This window comes from Megalops cyprinoides, chromosome 1 (genome assembly GCF_013368585.1).
Source record: "Megalops cyprinoides isolate fMegCyp1 chromosome 1, fMegCyp1.pri, whole genome shotgun sequence".
NCBI lineage: Eukaryota > Metazoa > Chordata > Actinopteri > Elopiformes > Megalopidae > Megalops > Megalops cyprinoides.
Window position 1 is genome coordinate 59695718 of NC_050583.1, and position 21404 is coordinate 59717121.

The 21404-nt window shown below is 39.4% G+C and overlaps 1 protein-coding gene across 1 annotated transcript; it reads right to left on the reverse strand.

Annotated features, from left to right (window-relative positions):
• Positions 1 to 4609: 4609 nt before the first annotated feature.
• Positions 4610 to 17215, reverse strand: caly (calcyon neuron-specific vesicular protein). The gene is made up of 5 exons (XM_036535676.1): positions 17088 to 17215; positions 11387 to 11530; positions 10053 to 10172; positions 9814 to 9927; positions 4610 to 5155 (listed from the first exon to the last, which is right to left on the reverse strand). The coding sequence occupies exons 2-5, from the start codon at positions 11513 to 11515 to the stop codon at positions 4952 to 4954; spliced, it is 567 nt and encodes a 188-aa protein (XP_036391569.1). The 5' UTR covers positions 11516 to 11530; positions 17088 to 17215; the 3' UTR covers positions 4610 to 4951.
• Positions 17216 to 21404: the final 4189 nt, after the last annotated feature.

A 21404-nucleotide genomic window follows, 5' to 3' on the forward strand; every position in this document is an offset into this window, starting at 1 on the left:
CTACGGTTTTCAAGATCTGAATCCAAGATGAAGAAGCTTACGTGCTAAAAAATGCAATGAGTCTTCTCTAACTTAGGTTTCTATTGGTCATGGACAAGTATCCAAATAGCTTCTTGGTTCTGGCTGAAAATTGATATTTGGACCATCCTCATTCTGAAGACATGTCATGTCAGTCGATCTGTGGCCTGGATGTGGGATGACATTTTGAGAGCGAATATTCTCTGGAATGTTCTTTCCTTCACCACAAACTAAAGTGTGTTAACTGGAACAAAATTTCCAATTTTTCATTTGCATGGCAGACGCCCTTGTCCCATGCACATAGCTTACACTTTTACACACAATAACATCCAGTTCTGCTGAACTAAACCAATACCTTCCTCAAGGGAACAATGACAATGTCCTGTGTGATAACTGAACCCACAACCATCTGGTTTAAGTCCAGCTCCTTAACAACTGCACCACGTTCCATATTACAGATGTGTATTTTTCAGACCCTCCAAAAAATATGATAGCAGCAACATACAACAGTGAGCCCGGATAATGTTCCCATCACCAGAGGGTACTGGGTGAATGAATACTGCTGTGTTGAGTGAGAGGGCTGTCTGCAGTGACTGAGTGAGAGAGAGGCATTCTCATCTGGCGTCAGTGCTGAGGAGACCCACTGAGTCCAGGTGTAATACAGACCCACAGAATAACCCCAATCCCAGCCGGTCTTCTGTGTTTTCTCTGTCTGCCTGTCTCTCTCTCTCTCTCTTTGCAATAAAGGCAGATAGAGGCCAATAATGTTTTACAAACCACGTAAACAAATTATCATCCTGATTGCCCAGACAGAAGATATGTTCCTCATTTATAGACACATACAGACAACAAGTAGTGTGCATGCAAGTTACATTCCAGTAAGGCTATGTGCTGTAACTCTTAAACATCCAAAACAAAGTATGTTTCCTGAGGCTGTTGTCATCTGGTACAGATGAACCTTAAAAGCTTTGCAAGATTTTACACTTCTAGATAGATTAGACACAAGGGCCAGGCCACTTTACTGCTTTTACAAATGGAAAATAAACATCTGCCACCGCTCCCCTGAAACCCGAAGTTGTAATATCAATATTTCAATGTTTCCCACAAGATGAGTGCTCAGCGTTATGAGTTCCATACTGTGTACATAAGCACTGTTAAGCAGCCCTGGCCCAATTTCACACAGTGCTCCTCTTTCACCCAAGAAGGCTCACATTGTGCCACATGCTGGAACATTCCTCCTTAGGGGCTCAACAAACAGGTATGCAGTTGGAGCTCGGACCAGACCCAAGAACAATAAATCCACATTTACACATGTAGATGTGAACTATAATCGTGTTTGCCTTCCTTTTACCCCCTACTACATCACAATTAAGGGAGGGATATGTTCCCTTTTAATGTTCTGAAAAAGACAGGTTTTATGTGATAAAGGCTTCCGATTCTGTCCACAACTCAATTAGTTCTTAACTTTGAATAAAAGATGCTTTATGTGTCACCTTCTACTACTCAAAGCTAAGAAAAATACATATTGTGGATACAGGAATGGACTTGTTCACCTGTTACAGCACCTGCTTGTCTTTGGATAGCAAGCTTCATGGCCCTGACCCTCTTCCTCCTGTTACCTTACCACATTTGCGTTTATTCTATTGCATTATAGGATGAAGAGAAATGAAAGCCATAGAGGAAAATGGTGTTTGTGATGTATGAGTGGACACTCCAAAGAGAGCAGTTTTCGGCCTTGAGAAATGTCCATTCATTCAAAATCCCCCCCATAGATATGTATTGTAACATCTGTTGCAGTAACAGCTGGCAGAGCTGGAGACACATACATCAGTGCAGTTTTGCGTCATTCCCGGACACTTCTCATTGTGTGATACTGAAAAAAAAACCTTATCACAAGACAAAATATGTATGACAAAGTTCAAAATTCATATTTAATTCACTTTGCCTCTGATTTCAGTATTTCCCTGAGGAAATAATAGGTACAAGGCAGGGTGGAGGAGACATTCTTAAGTTGGCTTTCAAGAGCTTCAATTGTATTACAGCTTTTTTAAAAGCCGATTTTATGTAATTTTTCCCATACACACGTATAAGCATTTTTGGCACAAAGTGAAGTGCAATGACCAAGCATGGGGTCCATAAAGACTCCCATAAATACTTTTTAGCACTTTATTTAGTTCCATGCCTGAGGGCAATTGCTTCCAAAGTCTGTCACTCAGCAACTGCTGTGAAAAAAGGGAAACAAATGGAAATGTTGATTTAATTAACAAGCACAGCGTGGCCCAGCCACAGATCCTGAAGCTGAACACATTGCAGCGAAAGCTGGGAGTGAGAATGAGATGCAGACAGTTTCATTGCCGTCACTGCTTTGTAAGTAACTAGAGTGCACACGATATGGAGACTCCACGCCTCTGGCCCCCCACCCACTTCTGCTGAAGATTCAAATAAAAAAAAAACAAAAAACATGATATGTTTTAGCTTTAAATATGTACCTGCAGCTATAGTTCACATTAAACATGAAATATTCCATTCAGTTTTCATTAATTAAAAAATAGTTGGCTTTCAGGAGCATGCTCATTCATCACGGACAACTGCTGATTTATCTCTAAATACTGTACGCCATGCCACAAAGTCATAACTTTGAGTTACCAAACACCAAACTTACTTGAATGTTACGACATGTCTGGCTGTGCATCTCTAATGCCGTCACTGCTCTATTATGACACCAAAAAAGAAACATCTAAAACACGACAAAGATAAAATTCTGTTCCTGCACAATGTGTTCACTGGGAACTGTTCCATCCTGTTCCCTTGCGGTAGGCACTATTACAGCGTACTCTGACCCATTTTAAGCACCTGCTAAAAGTGAATACTCCCAGAGTGCCTTTTTTCTGCATTTAAAAGAAACACAAATGACAGGACTATGTTATTAGTGTGAAAGGTGGACACCGAATTCTTTATTGTCTTTTTATTATGATCAAAGCAGATGATCACAGCAATCGTTTTGGCACTTCAGTACTTCACACAAAAAAAGTGTATGCTACAGTACAATAAGATCGCATTTGCTAAGAGAAAGCAACAAAGTGCCGTTAAGAGACCAAACACAAAAAAAGACAAAGAGCTTCAGTAGACTACAAGAAATCTTTCATACGGAGCATCCTTCCTTAAGGATCGACCCAATCTTAATGTTAAGTCCTTTCAAAAAGCAATTAACAACTAAGCAGGGGACCAGGCGAATCTCAGGGTTCATACCTGGGACAAAATTTGAAATAATGAACCACACTTTGTTTATTGCGTGTATTGACCCGATATGGCACAGCAGTAGGCTTTTCAAAATACTCAAAAGGCTGAGGTGTAAATATGACCTGAAGCTAATTCTTCACAACACCTCAAGTCCTTCGTAAATGAACAGTTAAACACTCGACAAAGAAAACACTGACAGTGGGCATATAAATTAATATAAATACTCTCCACATAAATAATACAAAACAATCATAATAAAATTTACGTTAAATAAACAAAAAAATATGAAACATGCAACTAATACCTAAAAGTGTCTCGCACACCCTCACCCACACACACACATACACAACCACACACACACGCACAGAATACGCACAAACACAGACACACATAAACACACAGACAGTCCTTAGAGCTGTGAAACAGATTATTCTGGCTAGCAATGTCATAGGTTTCATCGCACAATCTATGCCACCAATTCAGTTCAGACAGTTGAACAAATGGTTATGTTGTGCGTTTTAGTGCTCACTGTTCTTTGTTTATACTTACCCACTGAGGATTACAAAATCTATTGTTTTGACATTCTGAAAGCCATAAGTTTCAGTTTAACAGTCTCAATAATACAGCTGATTACTAGCAAAACACTTTTACTCATTTCAATACTGCAAACATATTTTGCTGTAATGCTTGTTAACTTTGCTGGTGAATGTGCAAACATTCATTACAAGAGAACTAATTCAGCTTATTTCAGGTTGCAAGTAGTGTTGAATGCTATAAGTTGCCCAAGTAATCTTAAAAAAAAAAAATCTACATCTACATTCAAGTAATATAGTATCCAAATTTTAGCAGACATTCACTAAAACTAATCAAGTGGTTTTAATAGAGCTGGCATGAGAAAAGGACTACACTCCACATACAGTTAACATAATCTTGAAATGACCTTCACTTATTAGCCCCTAATAATATGTAGAATCCATTGAAACAGCTCCATACGGCTTTTGCAGTATGTTCAGATATGCTAACCTCTACAAAAATGAATTTATAATTCAGTAGCTTTCAGAATCTTGTCTCAGAGAAAGTGTTTATCAGCTTACTGTTGTTGTTTTCTTCTGTTAGCCAATTTTGCTTTTAAGAACACTAGACTGACAGCATGTTTTGCAAAATATCTGCCTAGATCTGCTGCTCTGAATTAACTGTACAGAGAAGCGGAATATTCAAGAAAACAGAAGACCAATAAGCGAAAAAAATGTAAGCTGAAAGATTGAAGAGCATGTCTATAACAGGATGTGTACATTTCAGCTCACACAGATAACTTTGATAATTGTTTTTTTTTTTTTTTTTATTTTGGCAGTAATATGGATGCCTCTCTGGACTCCTGATGGAAAGCTAGCTGGTGTGGGAATAATGTCTCCTTGTCATATGCTCCTGTGCACAAACCCAAGCCTCTGTCCCCACTTCACGGTTACTCCCCTCCACGTCACATACTGTACACATGCATACAAATCCACAGAGGAGCTTTCTCCTTCGTGCTGAGCTTCAAAATTGGGGGAAAAGCATGAATCAGGCACATTCCTAAACTATACTGATTTTTGTGTTTGTTTTTTTCTCAACTGTGACACTTCAGTAGGTTTAATCAACTGCTGATATGAGCATTGCTGTAATTACATGGGCACACGGTTGGCTCACACGCGCCCTATTGCTGGGGGTGGCTGCCCTCCTCTTTCGCTTTCTCGGCCTCCTTCAGAGCATTGATGACTGGTAACCATGGCGACGGCAGCTCGGGGATGGTTTTCTTGGCTTGGTTTAAGTGGCTGATGGCGGTGTAGAGGCTCCCCCGCGAGCCCGTCTCTTGCTCCGAGTAGTACATCTCAAGAGCTGCAGGGGTGCAGTGCTTGTGCTGGAGAGGGAGAGCAGAACATATCACGGCTCACACGGAGGCTCGAGAGACTCTCTTAATGAGGGATAATGCCAGGGAGGACAGACAAAGTAGGCAAGAGGAAGCACTAATACATGCAAGACCAAAGAGCTGGTGTAACTCCATGCATAAGATAAAACACTACTGGGCCAACACAGTGCTGGCCACAACTGGTACTGGAAATGCACAGACAAGGGAGGGTTTTAGAAGTACCTTTCACACAGCACCTGACATCTGAAATGATCCAATAAATGGCTCTGTTACCTAATCAAAGCCCAAGCTGGGAGGAAGACCAGGCACCTGCTGATCTCCAGTGGCCACTACTGATCTTATGTCTACTGAATAGAATGCCATTTTTAAAATTCAGAATAGACTAAACGTAGCATAAATAACTTCATGCTTCCCATGGGGTTACAAAGCAATGTGTTAAGTTGAATTCCTCATTGGATCTGATTCTTGGGTCAGTAAACATACACACATAAATGTTTAAAGTAGACAATTTAAATGAGACTGTCAAGATATACACCCCAGTATTATTGTTCTATGGAGTTAAATTCTCAATATTTTATTTTATAAATGTAACCATGTAAAATCATAAGAGAATTGAAAAAAAAAAAAAAAAAAAAAGACTGTCAAAAAGAGGAGGCATTTCAAATGACTGTCAAACCGAGCCCAGAGAAGCTAAACATTCCCGAAGGAAACATTAACAGCGGACTTCTTGCCTTCTCATCTTCCATTGAAAAAACGACGATTTTCATAAGCCAGTTTAGCACCGTAGAGATAACGCCGTCTCCTCATACCATGAGTGGTTTTGTTCCTTTTCATGTTCTCAACAATTATGGCAGAATATGCTAATAGCCACTGTACCACCAACATCAAAGACTGTGGCAGCAGCCCTGCAGGGCTTTAATTGCAGTTTAGTCACAGCTAGCCTTAATTAAAGGCACCCGGAATTCACAAGCCACAGCGTTTCTGCTGGACAAAAAGCTGTCCCTCAACAGAAAACCTAAACTCAGGCTCCTTTTGCTCCAGGGGCCTGACTGACGCTCTACATGGTGCCTGACTCTGGTGTCACATTAAGATAATGAGCCCACATCAAAAGACTGAGACTGGGATCTAGGACAGCAGGAATGTTGTCCTGATATAACTCACCGATATAAACATTGTGGAAAACTTTGACCAAAAAAACAAACAAACAAAAAAAACAACGCACATCAGGACACAAAGGGTTAAATTGCAGTGTGCATCCACTTGATGTGAAACGAGTTTCATAATTTGCTGTTGCAAGTCAGTTAATTACACCTCTTCAAGTATGATGACAACAAAAAAGCATCCATCTACCACTGTGTGAGAGATACATTGGTCACCACATGTAGAACAGTCATGTAGATGGATATTTTGAACAACTTCCATGTCAACTTTGTCAACTAGTCATCCCACTTGCTCTGCAACAAATGATACTACATGAGGTGCTCTGAGGATACATGTAGGTACATGTATTCATGTAATCTAATGTAACTACTCCCCTTGTATAAAAACATCATTTTGTTAAAATGTCTCTTATAACCTTAATGATAGATTTTTATTTGACTTCAGAGTAACCAAACTTTTTAGGATGAAATTCTTACCAGTCTACACAAAGTGCAGTTATGTTGTGCAATGTTGTTTATATGTCAACAATCAAATCTAATGCAATGACATAATTAAGTTTATCTAACCATGATTTACTATAGAAAAATGGTGCATTTTAGCATAAATCACCAAACGTCATTATGTTGCATGTTTACACTTTCAGCGATTGCTGTCAGGTTTTGGGATGATAGTCACTGGGATATCATCAACTGCATCACTGAACCTTCAAATATGTTGACCTTTCACTTGGTTGATGAAGTCACTGCTATGATTATGCGACACTCAAATCAAATGTCACAACAGTCAAGTGCGCCATTTATAAGGTAGGCTAAGTAGCTACATTTCTATCACAATGACACTGTACTGCCTCTTGGGAGCTAGAACACCCGCTATCTAGTTTAACTACAGGACACCCAGGCATGCATGTTCTTCCTTATTTTAATAACTCCTTGCTAATCCAGTAGCAGACAAAAAAAACTTGAATTAAGGCTGCTTCTTCCATACTGATGGGTCACTGTTTTCTGTTTTGTTGTGAATACAGAACATTTACAGTCTTTGGAAACCCAAAAGCACATCTGCTTTGACTGAGTAGGTGCCTCAGTTTTTCATGCTGGATTGCCAAAGTTAAAAAAAATATTGCAGCGAGAAATCTGAAAGCAGAATGTGTGATTCTCAGACTATACACCTTTTCTAATTAGATATTGAAACGCAAGTGCAGTGCCAAAAATAAAATAATGTTATGCAGGATCATAACGTTGCATTCTTTTTCACCAACAGCAACACAACTTCGACGGGATTAAGTTCTTGCATAAGGCAGAAATGAGAAACTATGTAAGAAAAAAGTAATTGAAGATGCCTTTAAGGTATAATACAACTATGCTGCTCTGGTGTCTGTCAAGTCAATCCCATTCTCAATGTTCTGGCATTGATGTTAAATGCAGAGTGCAAAAAACCTTCATTCAATGGTACCGGATAATGTCTGCCAAACAAATATTAGTATAACATTTGTAACTCTTGAACTGAATAACACACTTTGTTTGCTATTGTTCTGTAAACCCAAATTTTGCCTGTGGTTAACAACCTTTGGATCAAAACATTCCATCTCGAAACACTCCTGCCATCAACAACAAATCATTGCTTTTTCAACCAACACAACTTTGCAAATTAGACCTGCCTGACATCTCCTGATTTCATAGCTGCAGGAAGACAACAAATTACACAAGCTTTGCATCTACCACTCACAGTGTTCAAAGTGCAGTATTGTTGGAAGTTCATCAACCATTTTGAATTTTTTTTATCAAATTTAATGACTACATATGATTGAGATGAAGCAGAGCACAAGAGATGCAAGCTAAACAGGACCACACACAGCACTAACAGGACTACATATGCGCATGGCTTACGAATCAATGAATATTATTGCTTACTGCAAGTAACTTAAAGCTTTTTCTTCATTTTATACTACACTACAAAGGGTCATACATTCATTGTTGTTAATTATTGTATTACACACTTTTAAATGGAAATGTTTTTAAAAAACAGAAACCTTATTGGTGTTGCAACCAAATTGACAAAGCTAAGTAAGTTATGACTATTTCAAAACATACTGGTGAATTCAAACATTTTGGGTGAAACATAAATTTGGGTAATTGGTTAGTGGATACCAGACATCTTATAAGTGATATGTCAAAGCATGATGAAGTTTCCAGCATTATGGAAACACTGCCCTGTTATTTGATCACTGAAATTGCTATGGCTTGTGGGGTTCAAGGAAATGCAATCAGTTTTAGTTGCTGTGTACTGCTTGCTAAAATGGTGTGCCAAAACACTTCAAGTAATTAAACAAACTGTTAATACTCTGGAGAGTTGGATGATACTTGGTTAATGTGTGCAATGTCTTACATTTAGCATATGTTCCAGCATATGCTGTTGCAGGGTGCCTGTTTAGGGGTAGAACTGTAATTGCATCTTGTTTAAAGTATTGTTCAGGGAGCAATTAGTAGATTTTCTCTGAGCGGTACATGCCATTAAGAGCAGTATCTCAGCAAGACCATCTTATCTGTGCTGTTGTGTAATTATTAATTAACAGTCTTGTCAGCTCTCAGCACTTCATAATATGGGCCACATTATCTCACTCGCTCAAAATCACATGTTGGTTGAACCCTTAAGATGCATGTAGCTGAACACAAGGAAAGAACCTGAGATTTGTACCTCCCATGAAGCAAAAGGCACAACTCAGATTGATATTTTCCACATTAGGCCTTTTTGGCAAACATGCCAGTTGCAGTGTCCTGCAATTCCTCAAGGTGGATTGGGATTTCTAATAATCATAGGCCTATGTTTTAACTGAATAAATACAGACGAGGTGAGTTTCATTTGGGTTTCAACAGTCAAAACCAAAAATTCCAGCATTTAGAAATAAACATTGGTAAAGGTAATAAACTGCTAAGTTAATTGTAACACACTGTAATTTATGAAAATGTTTGCCAAGAAAAAATTCTTCACAATGAAATTAAATTAACAAGAAAGAGTCGCTATAGCCTTAAATCAGTCATTCTCATACAGCCATTACTCAAACAGTCTGCAAACCTATCAGTTAATATCATTTAATAAGGTGAAGAAAGGTATCCTTTGTTCGACCTTCATCGTTGATCAAATCGCTTCAACAAATATGAACAGCTCATTCATACTGATAGCTGTTTCCCTCACACTAATATCTAGACTACACAATATGAATTTAACACATCAAAAACAGAACATGATCTTGTATTCTATTCTTGCTTTGCTTACTTTTCAAACACCAAAGGAGAAACAGTTTTGTGAATCATTGTTGGGAATTAAATGTATTAATCATTTGTTCACTTTAATGTAATTAAACATGTTAACATGTAGAAAATGTCCTATTCTCAAAATTGTGAATAATTGTTTGTGCTGAAACTTGCAGTGAATTAGTCAAATGTTTTCCCAGCAGCCATCATCAACCACCCAGCAAGTCCCAGAGACCTTACCTTGAAAACGAAGCCCTCGGGGCAGCTGAGCTGGTCGTACCACAGAGCTTTGTACATGACCAAGAGGAGCAGGCAGGCCAGGAATGCCATGGTAATGAGGATCAGGCCAGTGAGCTGAGACAGACAGACAGGCACACACACACACACACACACACACACACACACACACAGAAAAGTATCAAGCTCTGAACAGAACAGCAGCCATCAGTACAGTCAAAGTTATGTTAAAAGGTGTCTACCTTGACTTTTTCGGACACCTCATCGTAGAGGTTTATGTTCAGCTTCTTGATGCCTGGCACATACAATTTTTTCTTCTTCTTCTGCTGCAGCTGGTATTCCGTTGTTGTTTTCACGATTACCTGAGGAAGAGCACATGCACACGTGTTCTCAACCTGAACTGCACTGATCTAGAACGTGTGCCATTATTAACACTACTGTACACAGTGAAGGAGTAATGGATTAGGTTGTGTTTGCTCAGGGGGTTGGGGGGGGGGGGGGGTTACCACATAAATCTGCTTGGGACAGCAAAGTTAAGTTGAAGTTCGGGTGCTAGACTTGAACTTGATGGTTGTCGGTTGCAATCACAGGTGGAACACAATTGTAGTACTACTGAGCAAGGAGGGTGCAAGGGAAGACTGAGTTCAGGTCCCTCATATTGTTTTTGTTTCTCTGAAAGCTCCAGACCCATAAACAAGAAGGCCATTGCTGTGAATGGCTCACTCACAACAGGCTCTCCAGTCACTATACACAAGCTCCTTTCACTGACTCTTGTTAGCACTGGTGTATGCTTGTCTCAATGATGTCCATTAAGTGGAGTGACCAGTGCAGTATCACATTATACACTATAACCCTGGACCATATCCCATTTCAGTTCACTTTTCAAGCATGCATAAATTGAAACCTGGTCATTCAGACTGAAAGCAAGGTCACGTGCTGCAGTTAAATGAGTTTAAGGAAGATGCAGGCACTGCGAACACTGATAACACACACTAGACACTCTGTTGTAACAGAGTATGCTATGATATGTCTGATATGATATGTTATGCTATGATATACTTGACCTCAGTTGTCACATCAAACTATATAAATCGGTGACCAAATATGTGAGGTGAAACCCTACAAATCAACAGAAAAAATAAATAAAATAGTGGAAAATGTTTTACACACTTCTACTAGAATTGTGTTAAATTAATTAAAGTCATTTATTCCAAATTGCAAAAATGAACAAAATTCAGGATCAAACTACTGCATGTGCAGGACAGAAAGAGTTAATACTATCTCTTTACTCCATTATGCTGTTTCTGCATTATTTACTTTCCTGTAACAATCTTCATATTAATTACAGGACTACAAATGCAAAGCCCCCCTTCAGGGTTGGCAATCCATAAATGCATGAATTCCTTTTATTATTGTAAATATGGTGACATACACAATATATACTTCAATCTAGTGCTCTTATGTCAATCACCTGCAAACCAAGCAGTTTCCGTCAATCATCTATGAAACACCATGTACTAGAAGGCTGGAGAGTGAGAGACCACAGTGGACTTGTCTCTAATGGATGCCATGTTACCTTGTCTGGAAATGGCTGCTGGAGCTGACTCACATCCAGTGGTGAGATCAGCGGGATGTTATCAAAGCCATCTTCCGCAGTCGGCTCCTTCTCCGATTTCTCCACCAGATTACTGCCCAACTTCACCATGTCTACCTCACAGGCCTGCATTGAAATAGCACAGAGGAAATTACATGTTTGGTGGCTGTTCTGATAGCTCCAGCAAGCTCCTGACAGCAGCCTGTGATTGTGTGTGTATGCCTGAGACCTTTGGAAAAGTACTGAGTACAGTGGGAAGATAAGGAGAGAATGAGGATATGTGCAGTGGGCGTGTGATCAGATCAGATCAGACAAGGACGACATGCAAATTGCCCACTTGAGACCCACGCCATGACAAGATATTCCTATTGACAGACTGACATTAACACGTGTTAAAGCCAAGTTTAGTGTTGTTCTTACATTGGCAACAATCCACATTTTGAGTATTGTCTTGGCATTTGTTAATACAAGCACTACGGATGTTAATTTGGGGTACTTTATTTAACAAAACATTGTACAAACAATCAAATTTATAATAATGATTAATCTATCTGTACTATCTGTGAACTGTGACGGAGAAAGAATTCTCCGCACAAACGGGCGCATCCGCCTCGCTATGAGGAAGCGGGGGGCTGCGACAATACGTGTGTTTTGTACAATGTTTAAATATACACGGACTCGGGTTAAATGGCTTCGGTTTATTTCTGCTGCTAGTGAGATGTGTTCAGTCCTGCAAGAGGAAAGAAGACTGTTACCATTATATGCAGGATGGCTACAGCCATATATGTTTGGGTTGTTTGTTGTTTGGATTTGTTAAAACTTTAGCGAACACAAGCGTTGTTTCGGGTGCACACGAAACAGGCGATCGGGTTCGCTAGTTTACCAGACAGCAATTATAATTCTCACTTTGGAATAAATGTGATAAATGCAATTAAGTCTGAAATGACTCACCTGTGGGTTAGAGCTGCTACCAGGAACGGGCAAAGGGAGTGCGTACACGGAGCAGGGGAATTATATAGTCTTATGGGTAGCGTAGTTCCCATGTGTTGAAACGTGGAAGGGGGGAAATGTGCTGCCAATGTAAATTTTATGCAGCAGTCTGTTTAATTGGAACAAAACATGTGGGTTTGTCAATGGAATGTGTGTACTTCATTGTGGGATGAATTGTTCTTATAACTTTGTCATTTTATTTCTGTAAATTGATTTTAATATTTTGACCCAGGTAATGGGTTAGTCCAGGGTGGGGCTCAGGCTATTTAAGCCCCAGGTTCTGTCATTTGGGAAAAGAAGGCGGTAGGAGAGTATAAACTCTGTGAGCCTATGAAGGAAGGAGGCACCTGGGAATAATTGCCCGGTGTTGTTTATTTTTGTAAATAGTTTAGCTTTTGCTTATTGTATAGCACAATTAAACGTCTTGTCTTCGTTCACCCCAATCTCTGTGGTCGTCACCTGTTTGCCGCTCGCCGTCCCGTCACATGAACCAACGTACAATAACAAGAAGCAGACTTAGCGTAACACAAACATTCATTTACATTTATTTTTTCCTCCCAAAAGTGAAAATTATGTCTAGACATTTTCAAAACAATCTGAGGGGGAAATGACATCTTGAAACACACCTACATGTTCTAGTCCTGTTGGCTTGGCAACTGCAATGGAAAGTACAAGTGAAGAAAGTGTACTTTATAAATATGTAATTGCCAGCACAGAGAGAAATGTTCACCTCCATGCCAATGCGCCTGCTCTCTCTGTAAACCACTCCACTTTGATCTCACACAGTGAGAATGGTGGGTGTATGGGTTGCATGTACTGTTCACATCATCTTACTAGTATGAACCTCATTAACAGTGAAATTATTAGAGCTTGTTTTGGCGTATTAACATAAAATTGAAAAGAACCAATGGGCAGGATATACATTGCTATAAGAAACATGAACTAGACATTAAACATACATACATTTAAAGTGTGTATTACTATTGTAGAGGGTGCAACTGGGATTGTCAACCTGTCCAAAATGTATTGCTCAAGAACATATTATTGGTCTGTTATTATTATTGCCACATATATAAAAACCTTGGGGTGTCCCAAAGGAACAGTCACATTTGCCCCACAGGGGAACATCTTGGATTATTTTACATGTTCTTAAATTGCAAATAATTCTATTACATTACATAATAGGATATTAGGGTTAATGTAATGTTTCTGTTTTGCTTCCATGCTGGATCATTTCATTAAACCTGATAGTTTTCAGGTGAAAAAAGCTATTTTAAAAGATAAAGAGATAAAGGGGTATCCAATGTAACCACTAAGGTGCATTGTCCTTCATTTTGAATAAAGAGCTGAAGAAAATATTAATTTTATTTTATTATTTTATTCATTTTAAGTGTCCAAATAGTGTTTGGATATCTACAGTATTGAGAGTGGAGAGTTCAAATTCTGGAATGAATCACAGACACAAGGCCTGACTGACAAGCAACTGACTATTTTATTCTATGGGTCGATTAGATACACCCTGTCCTGCTCTTTTTGTACCCAGCTCACAATTTTTGTCCTAGATCAGTTGCTCATACCAGAGAATGACTGTATAGGCTTATGTGACCTTGTGGTTTCCCCCTGGCATGAATGCAGTTTAGTGGAAGAGGAATATGCCACTTGAAATGTTGCTATATAATGAGAGGAAACATATCAACTCAAACTACTTGAAATCAAAGTAAAACAGGCCTCTGAAAAATACATGTCCTCCTGCTAATGCCAAACATAACCTCATTAGAATACTTAACCTTTATTTTCTCTGCCTCTGTGTTTTGCTTTCATTACAGACCCATCATTCATGCCAACAACAACAACAAAAAAGAAAATCACTGCAGTTAATGATTGCGTAATGTGGAACAGATGAAAATTATAACACCATGCCTGTGCAGATAAGAACTCTACCTGCAGCTCAAAAACAGAAAATGTGCCAGCCTTATCTTACTGAAAAATCGTATGCATGGCAATCACACAAACAATTCAGTGGCATACTGACAACTTACTTCAAACGGCAACTATCTTTCAAACTGGACCTGTTAATGAAGTGAACGACAGATGTTGTGAAAAGCAATACAGCTGTACACCTTATCAGACTGTGTAATTAAATCCTGCATAAGCATCAGCTGTCTGTAGAATCCCAGTCTTCATTTGCATTTAAATGGAATTATTGGAATTAAGTGATGTTTTTGACATTGCTATATGCTTTCCATTAGTGCACTTCCATTAATTAATTAATAAAAAAGCTGCAATTTCTTCTGGAGATCTGTTTTTCCCTGTTGACCACACATGTTCAAGGACAGAATTCTGGAGCCTGTCAAATGTGTTTGAAGTGCTAATTACTTGTTTGAATGTTCCTCCATGAGAGAGAGAGGTCTGGAGGAAAACAAAATTAAGGTGAACACATCAGAACTTTATTTTGTAACAAAAAAGGCACTGTAGCTGGGGTTGCTTAGGTTCTCTGCACAGGTTAGGTTAGCTTAGGCTCTCTCCTCAGTCCTCAAACATTCCAGTTTACATTCCAACTTTTTTATAATGTGTACATCTGTGCAGAAATAAACAATGCAACCAAGGCAAATTGACCTGTATACAACTTCACCATCATGTACTGGCTCAACCAAAGATACTGAAGACTAGCGCATTCTCATTGCTCTGCTGTTGGAAGGGAACTATGTGCAACCGTGTGCAATCCATGTCCTGTTGCCTTAATAGTCTAGGCGTGCACCTTAAAACAGATGTATTCAAAGTTTTCAAAACAAAGCTCATGTGTTAGGAGATTCCCTTCAGACACAATGACATAATCCCAATCAATCTGAACACCTGCATGTGTTATGGCATCGTGTTTTTTTTTTTTGCGTCTCTTCTCGCCTCTCTTCTTGCCTGTGACGCAAAAAGCTCTGTTTCCTCCGCACACAAGCGTTTGTGCCTAACATGCCTACAGACAAGAAAAGGTTCAGTCTGTAAGGCCACAGTGCCTTCCACTGGACAGTAACCCAACGTGGCCAGATGATCATGACTCACGACCTCCACTGGGTGACGTTCCGCCGGCCAGCTCATTAGCTCAGCAATATCCTGTTATTGGGTCTGCCTGGGTAATGAGCTGATCTGTTTGGCACAGAGATCAGAACACAATCATATGCCTCTAATCTCCACCCCCCCCCCCCCCCCCCCCCCCCCCCACTTGTGGCTTGTAGGACCGAGGTGTGGGTGCAATTAGTCATTCCAAATTGGCAATGCAAAACAAGTCCAGGCCAGCTGCCTGCAACTGTTAAACTGGCAGCAAACAGGGCACAGATTGCTGTGCTTTCTCAGGGGGCACAACAGGAAGTGTCTGCAGGCATGCCACATCACTGTGCTGAATGACAGCGCTGACCGTATGGCCAGCTGCACCCAAACTGCATAGTCCATGATTACCACACTAAATTGCATCACTCTACTTACAGCATGGAGAATCAGGCCTCTCGTTTTTAATGATACATGCAAATAAATTCTTTATGGCAACTGATGTCACGGATCACATAAAAGACTGGTTATGGCATTTGGCATGTGGAAATAAAACATCACACGTGACACCAGTCATTAAATTGTTGAGATTATGATGATGGTGTCTAATTAGATACTATGACGTTCACATGGAGATTATACTATGTTGTGAATGCAACATATCCTCTATGCAAAATTTTTAGCTCTCTCCTTTCACCCAGTGCAATGACTCCTACTACAGTATACAAAGCTTTTACATAGATTTGGATACTACAATGCACCTTGGAATGTTAGATTTAAAAATCCATTGCGGTGTGTTTAGACGACGGTCACGTGGCAACGAATCACGAAGAATATTACGCCATTCTACGTGGCCACAATAGTGAATGGCATTCTATCATACATTAATATTCGACACCCGTTCGCGCCTGGTTGTCACCGAGACGCACACAGAACATGCGTCTCTTTGCATGCTGCAGTGTCAGGTGCCGATCGCCGAGGTGAGCGTCCACTCGCAGTATGATAGTGTACTCGCAGTATTCAGTGTCCAAGCACAATAAAAAAAAAAATAAAAAAAAAAAACATGGCTGGAGCGTTACCTCACACAGCAGTCAGCGTTTCTCACCTCGCTTCGTCCAAGCGCGTTCCATTTTTTACTCAATAACCTGTGACAGTACCGCTCTTTGCCTTTCAAAGAAAATCCGCATGGGCGGAGGCTACGTCTCTGGATTTCTGTTCATTCCTACAAGCCTTTGTAGGGAAAGTGTGAATATATCTAAGCCCTCGTTCTACGCAATGTCGAATTTCATACCAGGTGGTATTTTGATGCATTGCTGTGCAAATAGTTTCACAAAATGTTACATTGGTGGCTAGTTTCAAGGCTATCTATATCTCCTTCACGGCTCATCACATTTTTCTGATGTTCTAATTATGATTAATAGAGGACAGTGACGAATAGCAAGTACAATCGCTAGATGTGCAGTGCAGATCTGTGCAAACAATGCTGTATTTCTGCACAAGGTTTACCATTTGTCCCGGCACATTTGCATCACCCTATATTCATTGTTAAACCAAGGCGAACAACACACTGGACAGAGATGCACATCGATGTTATTTGTTCCACCAAATAACACCTACGAATAATCTATAAATTTAAAATAATATAGCGTCAACTTACAAATGTTTGCTGGTGATAATGGTGGCACAGACGCGTCTCAGATGCTCTTGAGGGAAAAGCACAGGATCAGACTGGCCAAGGATAGTTACCGTGGTGATGTGTGTTCTTCAGTTGTAGACTTGCAGAAGCGCGCGGGCGCCCGCTGCATCTCAGGAAGTTGTCGCCAAGATGTGAACTACGCAGCCTAAACTAAGCATGAGGCAGGTGTGTGTGTGTATGTATGATACATATATATATATATATGTATATACATACATATATATTTGTCTTAAATCAGTTCTTTTCTATTTTCTCCAATAGTGTGTCAATAACAAATATCATATTTTAGATTTCCGAACATTTCTTTTGAAAATAGTGAAATGTGCCACTAAGACTAAATAAATAAAGAAAGTGGCAAACTAACACAAAACCTTCCAGACCCTCCAAACCTTTTTTTTTTTTTTAGGCATATACTCCAATGCATGATAAAACAACTATACCAAGCAACAAAACAGGTGATTATCATTAGCAACATAAGCAGGTTTAACCACAATTTTTAACTGAAACAGAAACACCTGTGTAGAGGGAATAAAACTGGGTGAGGATCAGCCATACTGAAAAGGTGAGGTTGCAGAACAGATTGCTAATCTTACACCATGACAAGGGTGAGCATAGAGACACGACACAAGGTGGTCATCCTGCATCAGCAAGGTCTATCACAGGCAAAAATTTTGAGGCAGACAGGTGTATCCAGATGTGTTATCCAAGCTCTTTTGAAGAAGCACAAAGAAACGGGCGAGGTTGAGGACCAGAAACACAGTGGTCGGCCAAGGAAACTTAGTTCAGCAGATGAAAAACACATCAAGTTGACGACCCTCCGCAACTGGAAGCTGTCAAGCAGTGCCATCAGCTCAGAGCTGGCAGCAACCACAGGGACCTTGGTGCACCCAAATACAGTCCGGAGAAGTCTGGTCAGAAGTGGTCTCAAGGGAAGACTTGCAGCCAAAAAGCCATTCCTCAGACGTGGAAACAAAGCCAAATGACTCATCTATGCACGAAAACACAAGACGTGGGATGCAGCACAATGGCAGCAGGTGCTCTGGACCGAAGAGACCAAATTTGAAATATTTGGCTCTAGCAGTTCGTTCTTCAAAGGGCTGGAGAATGCTACAAGGATGAGTGTCTGCAGGCAACAGTAAAGCATGGTGGAGGTTCCTTGCAGGTTTGGGGCTGCATTGCCGCAAATGGAGTTGGGGATTTGGTCAGAATTAGTGGCCTCCTCAATGCTGAGAAATACAAGCAGATTCTTATCCATCATGCAGTACCATCAGGGAGGCGTCTGATTGGTCCTAAATTCATTCTGCAGCATGACAATGACCCCAAACATACAGCCAGAGTGATAAAAAACCTTCACCAAAAAGAGGAACAAGGAGTCCTGCAACAGATGGTGTGGCCCCCACAAAGCCCTGATCTCAACATCATCGAGTCAGTCTGGGATTACATGAAGAGACAGAAAGAATTGAAACAGCCAAAATCCATAGAAGAACTGTGGCAAGTTCTCCAAGATGCTTGGAAAAACCTACCTGCTGAGTACCTTACAAAACTGTGCAGTTTGTGTGCAGTTTAGCTAAGCGAATCGGTGATGTTTTGAAAGCCAAGGGTGGTCATACCAAATATTGATTTAACTATTGATTTTTGTGTTTTGTGCACTTTGTATGTTGTTAATACATACATTAAAAACTATTCATTTCATTATTTTGAAAGCATTCTGAATTTACATCACTTTTTCACAAGTGCCTAAAACTTTTGCACAGTACTGTGTGTGTGTATATATATATATATATATACACACACACAAACACAAAGAGACTTAGCCAGGCTTGAATGAGAATATCCTTGCTGCAACAAACACTGCATTATTCAAGGTTCTTGATGAATTCTAAGATTCTAGGTGACAGAACTCATCTGATTTATGGCCCTGATATGCCTTTCCTGCATTACAACGTCACACTAAAGTCCCAGGAATCACATGCAGACAGAGGAAGGCGGAAGCGGGACCTTTAGGCAGTGTTGTTGTGGCACTTTGTACCATGTCCTTTACTATGAGTGATAAATTCATGCAGATTCATGCAAGTATAGACTGAATAATAATACAAGTATTAAACATTTCAGCTCACCAAAATTATTCACATCAGTCCAATAGTTTTTTTTAACTATGAAACATATATATTACTCTATACCATACAATGCCCTCTGTGTATACAAGGCACTTTGATATTTAAACTGTATAATGGTAGAGATAAAATGAATGATTTACACAAACATTTAACAACAGCACTTTTGTTATACTGTAGCTAAAGGGGTGAAGACCTCGTAAACAAACATACTAACATACTAACGTTGTTCACACTAACAAAATGACAATTTGGGCAAGTCATCCTAAATAAAAATAGTAAAAATGAGATTAATAGTTTGGTTTTATAGGTCTGAAGTGGTAGGCCTGTTTTCTTAATGTTTACAAATGTTTCTGTCCCTAAAAGAGTTGTAGAAATACATGTCTTCGGGTAGTTTTTACTTAAACATAAAAGTGAAGTGATATTTAGGCCATTAGCATTCTCACTGACATATTATGAACAGGAATAAGTACTGAATAATTGAACAATAATAAAGATATAGGATGACCTTTGAGTTGGATGTACACAGTCTTATTGTTTATGTTATTAATATAACAGTATATTTCATCCAAACTTAATCTTATTAAAACAGTGCCCTTGCAAAAGTATTTATTTACACACCGGAAGTTGGTGTAAAAAAATCAGCTTTTGGGTGTTGACTAAAAGGCAAGCTTCACTGCAATTAACCAAAAACAAACGAAAAAACAAAAAACTGACAATAATATTGTTACTAACTAGCTACTGCTGCAGTGTGGTGTAGTGGTAAGGATCAAGGCTCATAACCCAAATGTTGCTGGCTTGAATCCCTGCTGGGGCACTGCTGTTGTACCCTTGGGCAAGGCACTTCACCCAGAATTGCCTCAGTAAAAATCCACCTGTCTAAAGTGATAAAACCTGTGTCAGTTGCTCTGGGTAAGAGCATCTGTTAAACAACAATAACTTGTAATCTACATTGACTTACTATCTATTATATTGTTAATAGCTAGCTATCTTGACATGCTAGCTAATGAGGAATTACATACCTTCCAATTATGTCAAATGAATACATAGTCATTTGAACGTACATCCTGGAAAAGTAAGCAATTTTGTAAAGTGGGACAGACAGCACTGTGCAGAGCCATTGTGTGTCAGCAGGTTTATATTCTGTGTGGCTATCCCACTTTGTGCCTTTGAGAAAATGTCATGCTTAAGCAAATATTTTTTAAAGATTATCTACACTACCATTCCACTCAAGGAGCACAAGCAGACTGCTTCAACATGTTAGCAAACATTGTACAAAATATAAAAATATATTACTGTTGATGTGCAGAGAGTTATGGCAGAGTAAAAAAATCCAAATGAATTCAAGGCTCTGCTGCTGCTAAAGACAAGATGCTACACTGGTTAGATTGAACAGTTTTCTTAACCTGGAGATCCATGTATAGGTAGAATGAAGGTTTGGTGAAAATGACACCCAAACCATTGAATAATACAGTTCTGTGCAGTGTTCAAAATGCGCACATACAAGTTGGACTATTTATACAAGGGTAAATGTCAGTACAAAGCTAAATTAACACTGCCATACAGTTACATTCACACCATGTGTTGTTAAAAATAAACACTTGCTAACAATCATTTGTGTTATTTTTCACACTTGTATGCTAAAAATCAACACCTGTAGTGTTACCTTGCTGACTGTGATTTACTTAAGCATATATTAACACTCCAGAATGAGACCTCTTTCAATTTGTTAACATATTCTTTTCCATGTTGCTCTCCCATGGGTTCTGAGTTGCATATTCTTTACTTTTGGTACCATCAACATAACATGTATAAACCAGGACATCAATATCAATGGTAATGCTTATCCTCTAAGGGACACATTGAAAGATCTTAATTTTCACAAACAAACACGCTTTTCTGGTAATATATGCGGCTACCTTATGGTAGTCTGATGACGCTATAGCTTTAACACTCTGTTATGACAATAGCACTGTCTTATGTAACTCTTACAGTGCTAAATTAACAGATCGGGTGACATAGCATTTAACAGGCTTTGCTACGGAATGGAAATGTAACATTTGTGACACTATGCATCTATCCCATGAGGATATGTTCCAATTTACCCAAATTGTAGACAGTATTGTTTGAAAGGAATGTTATTACCTTTTTCTTCATATTTGTA